We start from the raw sequence: 21334 nt of genomic DNA, 5'->3' as shown, positions 1-21334 counted from the left end.
GCAGCTGCCAATAGCAATCGCTCACGTAGTGCCCTAAACTGTAAATAAGTATAAGTGATTAACAATATATCAGAGACCTTCTTTTGAAAGTATCACTAATGTGATTGATCCACCAAGAAGTGAGATAGAAATATGATTTTTTTTTTAAGTGGAGATAGCGTGTCATGATAAAAAACACTTGCAGAACAAGCTTTTATTCTATCTCATTAGAAATATGGATCATTATTTGTGAACGATCCCTTAAAATCAGTTTATTTGTTAAAACTTTTTTTTAGATATTTTTGAAAATTTTCAGATGTGTTACAAAGTTATTTTATAAGACGTGTTTTTCCTAAATACGGTAACATTGTGGCATATTTCACATCTTTGTTACATTTCGAGAGGCAAAATGGGACATGATTTTTCAATTGAATATGAAAGAAGTTTATGATAGGTGTAAATTTTGCTGCAACTCAAGCTGGGCACTATCTTCCTTGACTTTAAAATCGGGATGTAAAATAGGGTGACGAAGGGTATTATCGGCAGGTTTGTTCTCTTCGTCATGGGGGGTTTTTGTTGGCCGAATTGCCTGAAATTTGGGCATATAACTCAGCTTGGTTGGGAAGGATTTGAGGTCAATTCTGAGACCAACAGGTTAAAAAAAACCCATGACGAAGAGAACAAAACTGCCGAGAATACGTAAGTTCCCCTATGTTGGTTCGTGACTGACATTTTCAAAAAAAAACTCATAAGTATTGAAAATACAACTTTGTCGCCCTTGGAGAAAACATGTATTTTTTTCATTTACAATAATTAAGTAGATCGCATGAACCAGCCTCGGGCTGAATTTCATCATAATAAAAAGTCATCATAATAATAAATCATAATAATAATCATAATAATAAATAATAAATAAACAATCTTAAACAATTCTAGAAATAGTAACAATAAATTATATTTGAGGGTCGTTTACAGAAATTAACCCGTATATTTAAAAATGGAGAATACATATAGAACAATAGTTGGATTGGTAAGTTGTTGTAAATGATCCCAAGTAACTAAAAGTTCCGCTTCCCATGACAAAATGCACTTTCAAGTTCCGCGAAGTTCAGATAAAGTTCCAAACGGAACTTTCTGGCTGCTTAAGAGGCTAACGATGAGCCTTGCTGGAACTTCGGTCACAAGTTCCGGCAATGCTAATTGTTAGCCTCTTAAGCAGCCAGAAAGTTCCATTCGGAACTTTATTTGAACTTCGCAGAACTTTAAAGCTGCTTAAGATGCTATGTCGGAACTTTCAAGTTCATAGAAGTTCAGTTCAGTAGCATTGTGTTTCAATGATGATTTAATTTATTTCTTTTACAGAAAACAACTGTTTAAGCGCACACGAATAAAAGACAAAATATGAATTTATCAAATCAATGAATACCAGGCTTAGGCAAAAAAAATATTGCCGCTTATCGGATTCGAACCGATAGTCGCTACGTGAGAGCCCTACGCTCTACCACAGTACTATAGCCGCGATTGAGTGGACAGCAGGTAAAGTCTGTCTTGAATCGATTTTCTGTCGGCAGCTAGTTTTGCACATTTGTACAGTAGTGAAGTTAGCTTGACTTTGTCAAGTGTCTTCAGCAGCGCAGCTGTAAGTCGGCAGGCTATCACGCAGGAGGATCCAGTTCAAATCTACATAGCAGCGACATATGTGAAAATATAATGATCAGAAGCAATTTCCAGACGTGAATCACAAACCCCCACCAACAGGGTGTGATTCTGAAAAACACATTTTTGTTTCTGTATGAATTTTGACAAAGTTCTGTCAGAAGCTGCTTAGAAGGCTATCCAGCGTGCTTATGTGAACTTTCAAGTTCCAAAATTACTTAAAAATGAAGCTGCTTAGAAGGCTAATGAGCGACCTCGAACAAGCTGCTTAGCTTATAAAGTACCCTTTTATCTGAACTTTTGGTTACTTGGGATATTTCCTATAACTTTTCTAAAGATATCAGAATTGATTTTCTATCTCACTACTAGGTGAATTGATCACAATATTATTTCTTTCAAAAGAAGGGCTCCTGTCTAACGAACAACTTCTTCGAAAAAACTAAGCTTGTGAATCTAATTTTTTCGAATCGAAATATGTACATCATATCACATGCAACAAAAGGACCCCGTCATACCTGACACTTTTTTCCATTAGTTTTTAAATTTACAGCTTGCTCTCAGTATGAAGCTTGAGGTCAACATTCCATACAATTGTACAATTGTAAAATTCAGCAATATCAAATAGAAACTTTCATGTCAAATTTGTTTACGACGGGTATAATTTTCAGATTTTTTTGCTGTGTAGATAATGATTATAGCAGTTTTTTTTTAATTTCTTCTGGTATCACACAAATTTTACTGACAGAAGTTTCTCAAGAATAGTATCCACGAATTCGTCTACGGGTAAGTACATCTGAAATTGAAATTGCATAAAATTTCAATAACGGTTTCTACGGGTCAGGTATCTAAACATTTTGTCGTAAATTTCCTTCTGAAAATTTTTATGGACATTTTTTATTATTTGTAAAGTTTGAGATCCTTCATAAAATTTCCAGGAAATTACTCAACATGTCACATTTTACTTCCAAAAAAAAAAACCAGCGTTTCAGGTAAAGGCTTATAAAAGTAAAGATAATGGTACTACACATGTTAATTATTCTGCCGAACTTATAGCCATAACAAAGATAGTTGTATGTCAAGATTGAAGCAGATATAGATTGATATTCTAAGGCTCTTCTAAGCCAACATTTGTCAATGGATGTTCTTTTCTGATCTCCAGAAGAATAACAAATCCGACATCCGACATCCGCTCATCCATCAAACCCAGATGATTGAATTGTCTTGACCTTGTAGCCCACTAGCCCGGAGCCACAAGCCACAATTACGCGACACAACATTGTTTCGATTCCTAAGGCTGCGCGCATCATCGCTCATGTGGAAGATAATGATTTTATACCCAGCAGCATCCACTCCATCCCAGACACCGCACCGGTTACATCAGCTCAACCAACCGGCTGATGTTGGCCGTAAAAAAACGTTAAGCTTAAGCTCCAGATGATGCACCCTCGGATCAAAACCGCACCGAAGAAAGAAAACAAGAAAAGATCTTTCAGGGACAAACGATCGACTCACCTGTCTCGCATCGCTTCATGTCGTCGCCGCTCTCCTCATCGCTGTCGATATGGGGAAACGATCCGCCGAGGCAGAATAATGGCATCGAGTTGATGTCCGCTGCACCGGTTGGGGTGACTGCGGAGGTGCTTGATTGGTGATTATCGCTTCTTCCACCGCCCACAATTCCTGCTGGTACTGCCGTACTGGTGGTGCCACCCGTGTCGCACAGCTTAGCACTGCCGTCGTCTTCCTTTTCGGTTCCAGTACCGGCAGTTGGCGTCGCTAGGCCGTCATTACACTGATTACCGTTGATCCGTGAAGTAATTTCACTTTTTCCTGTGACCGACTCATGACGATTTATAAAGCTATTGCCGTTGGTGTTGTTATGATTGTTGCCATTCTGGTGGCTTGGGTTTGGTGGAGTTGTGGTTGACGCTATCCTTTTGAGGGCGTACTTGTTGTTGACCAGCTTGTTCTTGGTGATCAGCTCGCGGCGCTTTAGTCCGATCTTTGGAGTACCAGGTGCGAGGATGTATTTGTCCTGCCGGTCGGATGGTTCTGAGGGTATACAACCGTTGTTGTTCTGACGATCATTTGCTTCCTCACTAGTTGTGGTGGCAGACGAGGCGCATTCCTGCGTTGGGAAGGACAATTCTTCCAGTGGAACTCGACAGATGGCTCGTTCGATGCCCACCAGTAGATTCTGCAGCAAAGCGGGCAAGTCTTCAGCTAGCATCTCCACAGCTAGGGGCGTAATTGGATCGACGATCGGATCCAATTGACGGTAGACAACGGGGGAGGGTTGGATTGGTGCGGGTGGGTCTGTGGTTGACTCACGGTACTGATCACTCGAGGGAGTTCCTCCGCCACGCCAAACTGCATAGAGACAGGGTTGGTGGGTTTCCGGTTCGGGACGAATGCAAAGATAGCAATCCTGGACGCGCACCAGCGACTCATCAAGTGCGCCGAGATGGAGCACTAAGGCTCCGCCGACGGCCAATGGCCAACCGCTGTGCCAGCAAAGGTCCTGTAAAGAATGGAGAAGGCAATGTTTTTGAGTAAATTCAAGCAGTATCATGTAAACGCAAATGTGCACTTTTAATGTTTCAAAATTTTATGGAAGAAATATTACTAATTTTACTTAATAAAAATCGTTTTTATTACATTTTAACTACCTGAATTTTGATATGGTAATATTTTATAGATCACTAAACTAAACTATGTCGTTTTCAACAGGACAAAGAAATTTCGACTCACAGTTCAAAAGTTCAATGAATCATCAATTATTTTACCAGTATGTATCGTTGCCCCGTGCTGAGCCCTGTAGGTTGTCCAAATCAACATCATTGCAGCTCTAATCCTTCGAGAAATCTGATGACCTAACCTCTTACAAGCAAATTGACGTAATAGTACAGCAAAGTACACTATACTTGCACGGCCCATCTTCAGCCCTGAGGGCCCTAAACTGTGTGAACACTCTCCAAGGCTCGCACGGCACTCACTTGCCCGCAAGAGACGACGACGGATAGACGACCCTGTCGATGGATGCAATCAGTACTTTATCTCACTTCCGAACAGAATGAAACGAGAAAGCGTTTTACTCCAACCACCTATAGGAAGGCTATACCTGGCTGGCTAGGTCCGTTGCAGCCACCCGTCCCGGCTGGCAATAGGTTATCTTGGTCTTTTTATTTGCGGTAATAAATTTAACAACCCGATAACAATCCTTTAAACCGTTTTCCAATCAACACACAAAACATTGTAAACTACTTCAACATCGCGGTTTGCCGTACCACCATCCAGGGAAGTGCGTTAGATGTACGGTGGTGGTGTAAGCTCTAAGATTGGCCGCTGCCGTTGTTGGGTTAGGATACAAAGTACCGCTTCCAGTAATGGCAATTCGATTGAAGGTAATCAGAGACGTTAGATACGAGCTGACGGCAGGAACATGCTACCAATTCGCGTCTTAGCGGAAGGAAATTCGGCATTTTTACAGCTCATAACAATTCCCAGGGAACTAGGAACAGGTTTTCTAAGGAGTTAGTGTTCAAACTTCTGATTTTTTTTTCACAATTGCATCATAAAATGCTAAAATTTCATGGAGAATCGATTAATTTCTGCGAACTACAAGCAAGACCTAATGAGAGAAGCCAATTAATTAGCGGCAATGAGGTAGGGGCACTAGCGGTGGTCTCAATTTATCACTATACGCCATGTAATAATTATAGCAAATGGCTTCGACGTGTTTTCTTGGTAGCTCTGTATTGATAAATTATCGACTTATAATAAGGCGAAACATTTTTATACGAGACACATGAAGCTAAAACGGGAGAATATTGCTTCTAGGAAAAAAAAAAAATGGAAGCTAAGTAATCTGCGCGTTGGCGCTGATATATGTGTTATATCTGGTATAAACACGAGTTATTGATTTGGATTGGTTGAAATTCAGAATGTTGTTTTATTATAATGATTAAAAGTATACGAATAAGATTAGATTAGGATTGGATTTGAGTTGAATTCGGATTGGATTTGGATTGGATTTGGATTGGATTTGGATTGGATTTGGATTGGATTTGGATTGGATTTGGATTGGATTTGGATTGGATTTGGATTGGATTCGGATTGGATTTGGATTGGATTTGGATTGGATTTGGATTGGATTTGGATTGGATTTGGATTGGATTTGGATTGGATTTGGATTGGATTTGGATTGGATTTGGATTGGATTTGGATTGGATTTGGATTGGATTTGGATTGGATTTGGATTGGATTTGGATTGGATTTGGATTGGATTTGGATTGGATTTGGATTGGATTTGGATTGGATTTGGATTGGATTTGGATTGGATTTGGATTGGATTTGGATTGGATTTGGATTGAATTTGGATTGGATTTGGATTGGATTTGGATTGGATTTGGATTGGATTTGGATTGGATTTGGATTGGATTTGGATTGGATTTGGATTGGATTTGGATTGGATTTGGATTGGATTTGGATTGGATTTGGATTGGATTTGGATTGGATTTGGATTGGATTTGGATTGGATTTGGATTGGATTTGGATTGGATTTGGATTGGATTTGGATTGGATTTGGATTGGATTTGGATTGGATTTGGATTGGATTTGGATTGGATTTGGATTGGATTTGGATTGGATTTGGATTGGATTTGGATTGGATTTGGATTGGATTTGGATTGGATTTGGATTGGATTTGGATTGGATTTGGATTGGATTTGGATTGGATTTGGATTGGATTTGGATTGGATTTGGATTGGATTTGGATTGGATTTGGATTGGATTCGGATTGGATTTGGATTGGATTTGGATTGGATTTGGATTGGATTTGGATTGGATTTGGATTGGATTTGGATTGGATTTGGATTGGATTTGGATTGGATTTGGATTGGATTTGGATTGGATTTGGATTGGATTTGGATTGGATTAGGATTGGATTTGGATTGGATTTGGATTGGATTTGGATTGGATTTGGATTGGATTTGGATTGGATTTGGATTGGATTTGGATTGGGTTTGGATTGGATTTGGATTGGATTTGGATTGGATTTGGATTGGATTTGGATTGGATTTGGATTGGATTTGGATTGGATTTGGATTGGATCTAGGATTGGATTTAAATTAGATTTGGATTGGATTTGGATTGGATTTGGATTGGATTTGGATTGGATTTGGATTGGATTTGGATTGGATTTGGATTGGATTTGGATTGGATTTGGATTGGATTTGGATTGGATTTGGATTGGATTTGGATTGGATTTGGATTGGATTTGGATTGGATTTGGATTGGATTTGGATTGGATTTGGATTGGATTTGGATTGGATTTGGATTGGATTTGGATTGGATTTGGATTGGATTTGGATTGGATTTGGATTGGATTTGGATTGGATTTGGATTGGATTTGGATTGGATTTGGATTGGATTTGGATTGGATTTGGATTGGATTTGGATTGGATTTGGATTGGATTTGGATTGGATTTGGATTGGATTTGGATTGGATTTGGATTGGATTTGGATTGGATTTGGATTGGATTTGGATTGGATTTGGATTGGATTTGGATTGGATTTGGATTGGATTTGGATTGGATTTGGATTGGATTTGGATTGGATTTGGATTGGATTTGGATTGGATTTGGATTGGATTTGGATTGGATATGGATTGGATTTCGAATAAATTTAGGTTGGATTTGGATTGGTTTTTTATTGGATTTGGATTGGTTTTGGATTGGATTTGGGTTGGATTTGGATTGGATTGGATTTGGATTGGATTTGGATTGGATTTGGATTGGATTTGGATTGGATTTGGATTGGATTTGGATTGGATTTGGATTGGATTTGGATTGGATTTGGATTGGATTTGGATTGGATTTGGATTGGATTTGGATTGGATTTGGATTGGATTTGGATTGGATTTGGATTGGATTTGGATTGGATTTGGATTGGATTTGGATTGGATTTGGATTGGATTTGGATTGGATTTGGATTGGATTTGGATTGGATTTGGATTGGATTTGGATTGGATTTGGATTGGATTTGGATTGGATTTGGATTGGATTTGGATTGGATTTGGATTGGATTTGGATTGGATTTGGATTGGATTTGGATTGGATTTGGATTGGATTTGGATTGGATTTGGATTGGATTTGGATTGGATTTGGATTGGATTTGGATTGGATTTGGATTGGATTTGGATTGGATTTGGATTGGATTTGGATTGGATTTGGATTGGATTTGGATTGGATTTGGATTGGATTTGGATTGGATTTGGATTGGATTTGGATTGGATTTGGATTGGATTTGGATTGGATTTGGATTTGGATTGGATTTGGATTGGATTTGGATTGGATTTGGATTGGATTTGGATTGGATTTGGATTGGATTTGGATTGGATTTGGATTGGATTTGGATTGGATTTGGATTGGATTTGGATTGGATTTGGATTGGATTTGGATTGGATTTGGATTGGATTTGGATTGGATTTGGATTGGATTTGGATTGGATTTGGATTGGATTTGGATTGGATTTGGATTGGATTTGGATTGGATTTGGATTGGATTTGGATTGGATTTGGATTGGATTTGGATTGGATTTGGATTGGATTTGGATTGGATTTGGATTGGATTTGGATTGGATTTGGATTGGATTTGGATTGGATTTGGATTGGATTTGGATTGGATTTGGAATGGATTTGGATTGGATTTGGATTGGATTTGGATTGGATTTGGATTGGATTTGGATTGGATTTGGATTGGATTTGGATTGGATTTGGATTGGATTTGGATTGGATTTGGATTGGATTTGGATTGGATTTGGATTGGATTTGGATTGGATTTGGATTGGATTTGGATTGGATTTGGATTGGATTTGGATTGGATTTGGATTGGATTTGGATTGGATTTGGATTGGATTTGGATTGGATTTGGATTGGATTTGGATTGGATTTGGATTGGATTTGGATTGGATTTGGATTGGATTTGGATTGGATTTGGATTGGATTTGGATTGGATTTGGATTGGATTTGGATTGGATTTGGATTGGATTTGGATTGGATTTGGATTGGATTTGGATTGGATTTGGATTGGATTTGGATTGGATTTGGATTGGATTTGGATTGGATTTGGATTGGATTTGGATTGGATATGGATTGGATTTCGAATAAATTTAGGTTGGATTTGGATTGGTTTTTTATTGGATTTGGATTGGTTTTGGATTGGATTTGGGTTGGATTTGAATAGGATTTGGATTGGGTTTGGATTGGATTTGGATTGGGTTTGGAATGGATTTGGATTGGGTTTGGATTGGATATGGATTGGTTTTGGATTGGATTTGGAATGGGTTTGGATTGGACTTCAAGGTGCATCAAGGCCTTTTGAGAGAGTTTCAGGAGGGTTCCAGAGGGGTTCCGTTGGCATAATGCGGGATTTCGGGGGCTCGAGAGAGGAAGACTCAGGGGGGCCCAAAGGAATTCCAAAGCATTTCAAGGTATTTCGGACGTTCAAGAGGTATCAGAAATAACCCCTTGAAACCTGAAGCACCTTCAAATTGGGGTTTTAAATTAAGAAAAATGTATTGATTTTTTAATTTTATATGAAAGAGCACCTTTTTCTGAACCACTATGATTTTTTTCAGATTTTTAGAACTTTATTTTGGTACCTAAAATCGATTTCGAAGAGATTTTCCGAAATCACCTTTTGACACCTGGGCAACTGCTTGACAGCTCCGCCCAGTACAAAATGCAACGAGGGGTGATTCGACAAATCGCTCCCATACAAATTTCAAATTAAATTTTTAATAGGTTCCCGGGCACCAAAATTCATGAAAATTTGGATTTCGGCTCAGTTTTGCATGCAGATTCAGAATATGGAATAATCTCAACACCGCTAAAGAAGCCAATTCTCTGAAACGCTCCTAAAACTCTAAAATTATCTGGAACTCTTCTGAAAGCCTGTGAAACCCCTTCAAGCTCCTAGAACATCCCTAGTAGGCGTCGGAACACGCCTGAAGCACCTTGAAATTCCCGGAAACGCTCCTAAAACCATTTAAAACTTTCTGGAATTCCCTTGAAACCCCTTCTGGTCACTAGAACACCCCTGGAAACCTCCTGGAACGAACCTGAAACCCCTGGAAATACCCTGGTAGACCAATGATACCGCTTGAAATTCACTTACATGTTACCCTGATAGACTATTGGAACGACTCTGAGATCCTACCGAAAACCTCCGGAACGTTCCTGAAACCCCCTGGAGTACCCCTGAAATGCCCTTGAAACTCCCTAAAACCACTCTGATAACTCCTGAAACCCTGAAAACCCCCTTGAGACCCCATGAACACCTAAGGAACCCCCTGAAACCCCTTGAAAACTCCCGGAACACTGCTGAAACCCCCTGGAACTCCCTGAAACACCCCTGGTGCACCCCTCAAACGCCTGGAAAACCCCTGAACCGTCACTGAAATCTTCAGGAGCACCTTCCCGTGAGACTCTCTGAAAATGAGACCCTGGCAAATCCTTGTAATACTATTGCCTTACAGAACACTCCTGAAACTTGGAATGCTCCTGAAACCCCTTGTAACTTCCTGAAACACTCCTGGAGTATCCCTGGAGCAGTTCTGGAGCAGCTCTGGAACATCCCTCAAACCCCTGGAGCACGGTGATCAAATCTATATTATCAAACTTTTAAAAACCTTGAAGGTTTATTCCAAAATAATAATACTTTTAAACTTTCTATTTATTCAATATAGCTGAAATTCCTACATTCTGTGAAGAAAAATCCGAGGTACATGAAAGTACGATAGTTAAAATTTCAACACCGTGTGGAACGCTCCTGAGAGTCCTGAGACCCCTGTAACACCCCTGGAATGCCCCTGAAACTCTCTGTAGCCACCAGGAACACCATCGAAATGGCCTTGAAACCCCTGGAGCGCTCGTGAAACTCCATGGAACACCCCTGGATAACCCATAAAACCCACTGGATGACCCCTGAAACTTCTTGAAAACCCCTCGGAACCATCGTCACGCGGTCGCATATGTTTCTGGGCTTCGCGGACGATATCGACATCATCGTGGAAGAGGCGTTCATACTTTTTACGAGGGACACTGCGAGGATTGAACTAATTATTAACAGCACAAAGATCAAGTACATGATTGCTGGTGGTCAACGTCGGTTCGGCCGTGGCGAAGTGATGCTAGATGGTGAAAAGTTTGAAGTTGTTGACGAATTTGTTTATCTTGGTACTCTAGTGACATGAGATAACGATGTTGTTCTTCCGATTGCTTTATACGGTCATGAAACGAGGACGTTGAAAGAAGTTGATCGGAGAGCCTTTGGAGTCTTTGAACGTAAAGTGCTGCAAACAATACTCGGCGGTAAACTGGAGGATGGCATTTGGTGGCGTCGCATGAACTACGAATTGTACCAAGAGATGGATTTAGTGAAGCGAATAAAACATGGCAGGCTGTGGTGGGCTGGGCACGTAGCTCGTATTCCGGAGGAACGACAAGCTAAAATCATATTCAGCTAAGAACCAGGAATGGGTCGAGGATTCTAAAGGTTCAGGGCGACTGGAAGCGATTAGCCCAGGACCAGTGGAGGCGGATACTTTATTCGGCGTAGACTCACCGTTATGAGTTGTAGCCCATCAAGTATCAAGTAAGTAATTTGTGTAGCATGCCTAAAAGGCATCTTCAGTTTGTATTTGTCAATTTTCTATTTTTAGACGAAAATGGCGTCTGGTACGTCAGTTTGCCGGTCAATGTAGGGCAGGAATTGATAGTTGCAATCGGTTGCCCACCGCAGAGGGGTATACCATTACTGCGTCTGTACATGTTCATGAGGATGTCGGAGTTTTTTTTTTTTTTAAATATCAGTGTAGCATAAGGTTCACGTTCGGGGCGTGTGGATCCCAGGCGTAAGGTGAAAGAGTTTGTGATTTTCACATGAGTTGCAGACGGGTGATAGAGTACAAAGAAAAACCCAAAGTAAAGGAAAGGGCCGGCCTTGGATTGAGCTCAAGATTTTCTCCAACGCATTATCATAAATCCGATTCTTAATCAAATTTGAACCTATTGACATGATTTTTCGTTCACGGTTAGTACCTGAGACGAGACTTGCGAAGACGGTCTTCTTTTTCTCCACTTTGTTATTTTGTTCTTCTTCCTAGCTGTGTTGGCATTATGTTTTGGGCTGGTGGTTCAAACACGTACGTGACCACATCACCTCACATGCAGTGTGACTGAACCCCATTCACGCACAAAATCATGTTGAGGTGAAATTTTGCATTGCCAACAATCGCCAAGCAAAGTAATCATTGGAACATTATGTTTTCAATTTATCTTTGACAGTACAGGAGAAGAAAATGCTGCTCGGAGTGAATTTTGGCTTCAGAATTCATCTCGGATAGCAATACTTTCCTCGTTTTAGGTAACGTAATCAAACGGGCTACAACTGACAGCTCAGTTGGGCTGCACTTGACGTTGCTTTTTTTCCTCTTCGCGAGTCTTGTCTCAGGTTAGTACTAACCGTGTCTTCCTGTGTACAAATTTCCAAGTGGTTTTGTTCAAAGTTATAGCAGAAAAAAAAACGACCCGTGCAAAAAAGGGGAATCGGATGTTTTTACGTACATTTTGGACCTATCATCGAACATCATTTATTTAAAAGCTGTATAACCAAATTTAACGTTCCGTCCTATAAGTTGTAGGTTCCCACAGCTGTCCATTTGGTGCATTGCCAAACGACCGTTCGAGTATGGCGCATAAATCAACTCACATTAAGAGCCAAAGAAACACTTTTCCCCAGAAATCGCGTTCGTCGTTAACGTATCTTGATCTTCCGTACAGATCGAACGAGTTTCAGTAAGATTTTGCACCGAAATCTACCCGGGTCGGGTGCGCGCGAAATACCGTCACTTCCGGGGTCGATCGTGACCGGTCGCGTCGTCACACACGAGGGCTGTAGAATACGCCACACGTTTCGGTGTCCCACCAACCAGCTAGCGCCAAACGGTTGAAGATAAACAAATGATTAATTGAAATTGATTTCCACTTTGGCGCCCCCACTGTGCAGGATCCAAATACCCCACGCGCCTTTGAGGTGAGGAGATTTGTGCGGTTCGATTCGCAAACTTGCTGCGCTGCGGTCCAGCGCAGCGCCACGAGGAGGGTTCAAATCGATAATCGCCTCCAATCGTTGTTGTCGTCTTGTTTCTTTGAATCGTCTGAAATTGGAGAAATGTGTTGACTTGCGCCTTGCTCCTTGAACATCGGTGGTGACGCGCCCGCACGGTGTGGTCAGCGGCGGGGCGGGATCGCGTGTCGTACCCGTTTTGTTGCCATCTATTAACGAGGTGTTCCAAACCATTCCGCCCTCCTTCACCTAGCAAGCAACCAGCTTTGAAATTAATGTCTTTTCTGCAACAATTTCTGCCCATATGTGAGTGCGGGGCTGCTGCTGCTGAGTGCTGCTGTGAAAGCGTTTAACTTCGTGACCTGCCCCGCGCGACGCCACCAAACAACGAACACCATCGTCGCAGGTGAAATTTAATCCGGCTGGTTGGGGATTGACCCGGGGGCGCTACCGGGAACCGAAAAATTGAGCAATTAGCATTAATAAATCACGCTACCCATCGGACCTGGCGGGCGAAAGCAAGAGTTTATGATTTATGATTGTGAGGCAAACAGTAATATTTTTGGTTTCGGGCAGAAGAACCAGTTCCACGGCAGAATGTCTTAATTATGGATCCGAGAAAATGTATAGGTTTCGGTTGGGTATGTTGGAATGAGTCCAATTGGCAGCAAGGATTAAGTGCAACTGCATTCATCATGGTTGTCGGGGTTCGTCGCTGGTGAGCAATCAGACCGAGAGCAGTCTTTCGATGTGGACTCCAAAAGAAATCGAAATCGAATGCGCTCCGTATGTAATTAAGGCAAATGATACGGTTGGGGTGCGATTCAACTTATCGTTTTCCGACGATCTCCCGTGTGGCTACAAGTGACTACTTGAAGGCCATTCGTACCGAAGAAGTGTTCCCCCGCAGCGATGGCTCAAGAATTTTGATGTTGATGTGTAGCTATCAATCATAAGATTTCGAATTTCTTGTGCCTGAGAGACGGCGGCGCGCCCAGCAAGATATATGGCTCATGTGGATTAATTTGGAGCTTACTGGAATCAATTTGAATTTCATCGTGGGACTTTGCGTGATTGCATTCGATCAAGTCGATAAAGAAGGTTGTGTTAAAAATTGATTTACATTAGGGAGAAAATCGTATTAACCTGTAAATACCTGATTTAAATTAATCACGACGATCCCTTATAGTTATTTATGCAACAAGTTGCATCAAGTTTTGTAACGAGTTGCATACAACTTTTTTTGACAAAAATATTCATTAGAATATGATCGTTTCCATCAGTGTCATCGTGCTTCTCGGTGGTTGAATGGGAACGATCACGTGCTCCATCACGAAATTTGGATCAAACAAGCCGTGCTATGACCGTCACAGTATTTTCAAGCTCTTAAGCTGCTAGTACACAGGGTCAAATATTTGTCCGAAAAGAAACCAATGCTCAAACATCTTGTTTGACTCGATCAAATTTTCATTAGTGTCAAACTGATGTTGTTTCTTGAGTTCTTTCCTTGTCAAATATTTGACCCTGTGTACTACTGGCCTTACTGTGGTAATACAGGTTGTCAATCAAACAAATGCACACAGATAAAAATAATGAGATTTACACGTCATGTAAACTTAGTTTTTGTCGTGTAAACTTACTGTTATGATGGTTTACATGATATATCACGTAAATTTGCGTTATATGTCATGTAAACACTCAGAGTCATGCTGAATTACATGACATATAATGTAAGTTTACATGATATTTTATGACATTTACATGATATGTCATGTAAACTTCTGCGATATCCCCCAATCGTGTGCATCATATGTCACACAATTTTACATTCTTTTTTCGATCTGTGCATTATGATTCATAACGCAACCCAAATGAGTTGCATTATGAACCATAGTGCAATTGTTTGTATAGTGTGGAAAAGTAGGCCGTTAGGATATAGAAACGGCAAGTATAAAATGAATTTTATAGTGCCGAGTTGCAAAAAAAATGATTCAAACATGTTTTAAACATATTTTTAATTCGCGATTTTGTAAAGTTTAGTTTTTGATTTTTATTTTTATTTTCTTGAGCATCCCTACACTTTTACTACCTCGTGGCCATGCGGTTAGCGTCACCAAGAGTATAAACATACCATGCTATGGGGTGAGGATTCGATTCCCGCTCCGAGTGATGAAACTTTTCGCAAGAAATGTTTCTTCCTCGTACCCTCTGGTGCTCGCAATGTGTGTCGTGTCCGTTGTCTAGTGTTTCGTTCAGTCTGTACAGCCTCTGGCTGAAGACGGTGTCCGTGTCTATTTATAACATTTGTAATGTGACCAAAACATCATTTTTTCAATGATATTATTCAAAATGTAAATACAATTTAAAAACATTAAAAATCATTTTGAGATACACGGAACAGTAAAAAATATAAAAAATTTGATTGCCCGGCAAAGAAAAAATACAAAAATGTTCAAACTATACCCCGATTAAAGGCCTTAAGCCGCCTTTAGACGGGGTATAGTTTGAGCATATTAGAGGGTTAAATAAAAAAAAAGTCAATTGATTCAAACTTCAACACCTGGATTACTTAGAAATATGTACAAGCACAATCAGTTTGGAACGTCTTGGAACCCTTATGAAAGTATCGGAAACGCTTATAGAACGCTCTATGGTATTCTATTCTTGTGCTTGTACAGCCTATGTTGAAAAGCATCCTGGAAATATCAGAAATTCTCCAGATATTCTCTTGTCAGAATATCAGTGGTATGAAATGAATGGCCAGGCCCACTATGGAGACTTAGTTGGTTTGAAGATAATAAAAAAACACCCCTTTGGTTTGACAGCATGTAATTTAAACACTTTTCACACTTTTCTGCACATCATTCAAAGTAAAAATGGTTCAAACATCATTATAATAATGGAACAGTGTGAAACGAAACGTAGAATCAAAACAAAACATCAAATAAAGTTATTTATAGTGTGTTTTTCGACGCCAACAGGGTTGCTAGAAGTTCAAATTGAAAATGAATTGCGTTGCGTTGGTTTGCATCAGGTGTCGTTCAAACCAACCAGTACCGAAAAGTAGGTCATTATGATGCTGAATTGCATGAATTGCAAAATTCGTTTTTTTCAGCATTCTTCGTATGACTCGTGCTGAAAAAATCCTTTTTTTGCAACTCGTTGCACAAATAACTATTATGCTATGATTTTTTTTTCATTCTGCAACTTATTTGAGTTGCATAATATTCATAATGCAACTCAAGTGAGTTGCATAATGAAAATTATCAAATTATTTTTCATTATGCAACTCATTTCAGTTGCAGATTGAAATAGTTCATACAATTGATTATTATGATACCGAAATGAGTTATGTAAAATAGACAATATGATGCTGAATTGCATTCAAGGATTTTTTTTTGAAAAATCGGGGACAACCGTACCGTTTTATTTTCGGAGATATGAGGTTTTAACGTAGAATCGGTGGGAATAACGTAGCTAAGAAATATAATGCACACTCCATGAGAGCACAATTTTCAGGGATGAGACACTGATATTTACCCCGAGTACCTTGGCCCTAATGCCCACGCTTGGCCGCCTATACTTGCTTTCTGAAGCGAAAAGAACAGCACCACTAACCTCCTTCGTTTTCAAGCTCGAGCTTGAAAATTTAAATCATAAGTACAAAGGAACAAGAATTAGGGTTTTTTGGGAATAACGTAGCTAAGAAATATAATGCACACTCCATGAGAGCACAATTTTCAGGGATGAGACACTGATATTTACCCCGAGTACCTTGGCCCTAATGCCCAGGCTTGGCCGCCTATACTTGCTTTCTGAAGCGAAAAGAACAGCACCACTAACCTCCTTCGTTTTCAAGCTCGAGCTTGAAAATTTAAATCATAAGTACAAAGGAACAAGAATTAGGGTTTTTTTTATTTATTACCGAAGAAACTTCAAACCCAATCCTCAGTTGCTCTTGAAAAACTATTACCAGAAAATGTCTGATTACTTACTGTTGTGGTGACTTTACTACTGTTTGGTGAAACTGGCAGCACTGGATAATAGTTGGCATAATGTCGGGTTTACATACATACATTCATACATTTATATGTTCAACATCATTAAGACAAGACATAATCAACAATAGTACGCTACAAGGGGCCTGCAACTCTAAACTTTTGCTAAACTTTACTAATAGTAAAGCACTAGTATTTGTAGTATTTTTAGTATTTCTCAATCAAAGCAACGTTTCTAACAACCGTTGTCAAGCATTGTTGTTTGCTTACCTTCTGTCATCGTGGTTTGTGCTGTTGAGATACGAATACCATCTTTAACTTACAAGAGTTTACAAGTGCCTCTTGAATATTTGTAGAGATATAAAGTAATTTGTGATGTAAGTACGCATAGGAACAGTTAAGTTTTAGCTAAAATCTGTTTTATTTCGATATTAACAGTGAATTTCCCGATACTAAACTCTTGCTTTCTTTGCGATAGCTAACGTAGAGGAGAGCGCAGACTGAAGATCCGGGCGACACAGTTGGGCTCCTGTTTCTGATCACCACGGTTGACGGACGTGTAGACGCTTACGGTGACCAACGGGACGGCATCAGGGGTCACGAATCGGCGCACGGATCAGCGGCCTTGACAACGGATTGTGGTAGATCTCGTGCGTAGCGTAGAGAAGACATGCGGGTGTGGGTGCGAAGCGGCGATTATCGGACAGAGGCAGTCGTGTTGGATTACAGAATGGCTTGGCCGATGGTTGCTGATTCGGACGGCTGCAGCACTCGTAAAGGACTACCGAAGGACTTGACGGATGGTTTCAAGCTCAGTGGGCGGCTCCGATGACATGGAGTTTAAATAGTCGTATTGTTTGGATCCATTAAAGAACCAGTGTGTTACACCTAAAACTTTGTAATAGGTTATGGTCGAGGACAATTACTAATCGAAACAAGGAAATATAGGGTTGATTGGAGGGTGTCTCCTCTCCTCTCTCTGGCTCAACTTGGTCCCTGTCAAAGATTGTATAGATTTGTCCGGACATTATTCGTCATTTGTTTTTCATCGAATTTTATCCACAGTTATCGCGACATGCTTATAACGTGCTCTAGTCTTGTAATCCGGTTATGACTCGTTTGAGTTTTGATGGTGTAAAGCAAGTCATTATCGTTGACAAACAGGCTTATTCTGCGCGGCGTGTGAGGTGAGACGAGTCGAATGAGGTGACAAAAGTCGATTCGCCTTATTTCAGGCTTATTCTGCGCGGCGTGTGAGGTGAGACGGACGGTTTCGTCTCACGTGACGTGATACGACTAATGTAAATCAAATGGGGCGAGTCGACTTTTGTCACCTCATTCGACTCGTCTCACCTCACACGCCGCGCAGAATAAGCCTGTTTGATTTACATTAGTCGTCTCACGTCACGTGAGACGAAACCGTCCGTCTCACCTCACACGCCGCGCAAAATAAGCCTGAAAAACCGTTGGCCGTGATCCGACTGTGACATGGCCTGCAACCGGTCCTGTACAATGAGAAAACTCCCATTTTTAATTGGGAATCAATCTTACGTAAGATCCATGGAAGCTTGACATTTTGTTTCGCTCAAGGTTTAGCTCTAGTCAAGGCTCTTAATTTCAATCACAGCAAGCTGCTTGCTTGGATGTGATTTTCCGTTAGTATTCTTTAGTATTTTATAGTATTTACAGAAACCTAAGAAAGTTTAGAGTTGCAGGCCCCTTGGTACGCTACAATACTCGGTTCGTGGCTGCCGCTCTCCATCCTCGATCGCGCCCAATGCTCGCCAAGTCACGCTCCACCTGGTCCGCCCATCGTGCTCTCTGCGCTCCACGCCTTCTTGTGCCTACCGGATCAGTTGCAAACACCAGCTTTGCAGGGTTGTTGTCCGGCATTCTTGCAACATGCCCTGCCCACCGTATCCTTCCGGCTTTGGCCACCTTCTGGATGCTGGGTTCGCCGTAAAGTGCAGCGAGCCGTGGTTCATCCTTCTCCGCCACACACCGTTCTCCTGCACACCGCCGAAGATCGTTCTTAGCACGCGTCGCTCGAAAACTCCGAGTGCTTGTAGGTCCTCCTCGTGCATGGTCCATGTCTCGTGCCCGTAGAGGATCACCGGTCTTATTAGCGTTTTGTACATGGTGCATTTGGTGCGTGGGTGAATCTTTTTCGACCACAGTTTCTTCTGGAGCCCGTAGTAGGCCCGACTTCCGCTGATGATGCGCCTCCGAATTTCACGGCTCACGTTGTTGTCAGTCGTCAGTAAGGATCCGAGGTGTCGGGTATAGAAAGCCGATAATAGTTAATGAGGTACATAGTTGTTAAGTTATGGTGTTGGGGAATCGAATCATCGTGGATGTAAATACTAAAATGTAAGTTTTATATTATATTATAATCAAATGTATTAATTGAAATTATGATAAAATTGCAGCTTTGAAGCTGATTGCAATGTAATCTGCTGTCGAAAGGTATTCAATCATTCCGGTAAAGATTGCCCCAACACTTACGATTGCGAATTACTTATTCTATTATAAACTATACTCCTCAAACTTATCACTTTTCATAGGAAAACTATCCCGATGGCGTAGCACCATAGGGTCTCCAGTTAGCCTAGCAGTTAAAAATCTCGACTTCCCGGACATAATGTATCATTGTACTTGTCACACAATGTACGAGTTCATGCAATGGCAGGTAAAGAATGCTTTTCAATTAAGAACTGTGGAAGTGCACAAAGAACACTAAGTTGAAGAGATGCAGGCCAAGTTCCAGAGCGAACGTCGAGCGCCATAAAGAAGAAGAAATAGCACCACAAGACATATTTATCATAATTCGGCCGGTGAATTAAAAACAATCGAATGCTTCAAAATGTATTATACAAATCTGTTGTGCACCATGGAATCCTGAAACCACCCCAAAACCAATTCAAAACCCCCTGTAACCCCCTAGGACCTTGCAGAAACCCCCAAAAGCCTTTGAAATTCGCTGAAAACCTCTGAGCCTTCTTAAAATGCCTCCAAATATTAGCGCATTTGCCCAAAAGTACACGCATCAAATCCTTGAGGAAAGGAACAGCCGCGTTGTTTGCTCCCCTTTTACTCAATTCTTATGGGAGATAACATTGCGGCGTTTTCTCAAGTGCGGTTGTTCCTTTCCAAGAGAATTTGCCGCGTGGAATTTCGTGCAAATGCGCGTTTGGAACATTACATAGGCCGCACGGTGTATCATATTCAGCAAGCTAGTCAATACTCCCTGAAACTTCCTCGAACGCCCTCTAACGCAGTTGAGACCCCCGAACACATCTTTTTAACACTTCCGGAACCCGCTGAAATTCTTATGAATTTCCATGAAATGCCTTCGAAAACCCCGTGAAACTCCCTCGAACCACTTGTAATGCACCGGACACACTTCTAAACCCCCGAACCTCGCTTGCAACGCTTTCGAAATTCGCTGGAAAACCAATGCAACGCTTTCGAAATCCCTTCGGACCCCTATTAGTCAACCTTTTTCCAAAACCAAACACAGAAAAAAATATTCATGTTAAATTCAGCGAAAAATCATGCACATAAAGGGAATGCTAGAATTAGTGCATATTAACATGAGATATCATGTAAAATTACGTTACGTTCGTGTAAATTTCCGCTAATAGTCGCGTAACCGGTTGGTGTCCATGATGGTTTACGCGATGGTTGGCGGAAATTTACACGACAGTAATGTAATTTTACATTATATCTCATGTAAAAGTGAATTTACTCTAGCCTTTATGTGCATGATTTCTCGCTGAATTTTAATTACTTATTTTTTTTCTGTGAACCTAACCGAACTCCTAATGTTTTATTATTTATTGTTGTTTATAATACATGCCAAATACCCCTTGTAACGCACCTTAAACTCTTCGATTTTTTTTAGAATTTTTAAAGAAAAATGTTGACAAATCTTCATTGTTTTGATCTTGTTATATTTCAATGAGCTATCATGGGGTAATTCATATTTTTATCCTCATCTGTAGAGCCTTTTAACCACTGCATCCATTATTTAGGAATATTGTGGTAGGACCCATATTAAATTTGGTGCTAGTCAAATATCCTGTCACAATTGAGCTGTGATGGACAATGGTTGATGTAACACCTGATCCCAACTAGGCACAACTCGTTTTATGAAGTTTATTACCCTGTTGGGATTACTTCGCCAAATTACCAAGGGCTCTAGAAACCCTTTACCAAATAACGCCAATCTCTGATTGGATAGTACTCCACAGTTGCAGAGTTCAGCAGTTTCGTTTTCCGTTTGACAGAAACGACACTCGGAGGATTGGATTTTTCCAATCTTACTTAGATGATTTACTCGGGCAGTGACCAGTCATCAGACCAGTAATTACCCTGAGATCTTTTTTGTTTAGATTCAGTAAGGACCTGGCTTTTTCTGCACTGGGTTTTATAAACCTTTTCGCTTGCTTGAATGTATCCGTGGCATTTCAATTAAATTCTACCGTGGACATTTTCCAAGTTTTTAGTTTCATCCGAAGGAAGAGCACATTCAGAAACTCCACAGAAAGGTTCAGGGCCTACAATGCTTGA

The 21334-nt window shown here is 40.6% G+C and overlaps 1 protein-coding gene across 1 annotated transcript in view; it reads right to left on the bottom strand.

Annotated features, from left to right (window-relative positions):
- Window positions 1-21334, bottom strand: part of LOC115270442 (uncharacterized) — a 134475-nt gene that overhangs the window by 92553 nt on the left and 20588 nt on the right. The window contains exon 2 of the mRNA XM_062852342.1: window positions 3148-4156. Within this exon, the coding sequence (XP_062708326.1) occupies window positions 3148-3865 (718 nt within the window). The 5' untranslated portion in view covers window positions 3866-4156. The remainder of the gene's footprint in view (window positions 1-3147; window positions 4157-21334) is intronic.

This window comes from Aedes albopictus, chromosome 2 (assembly GCF_035046485.1).
Source record: "Aedes albopictus strain Foshan chromosome 2, AalbF5, whole genome shotgun sequence".
In the NCBI taxonomy this organism is placed as follows: Eukaryota; Metazoa; Arthropoda; class Insecta; order Diptera; family Culicidae; genus Aedes; species Aedes albopictus.
The sequence above is the reverse complement of the archived record's forward strand: the minus strand, read 5'-3'. Positions and strand labels throughout refer to the sequence as shown.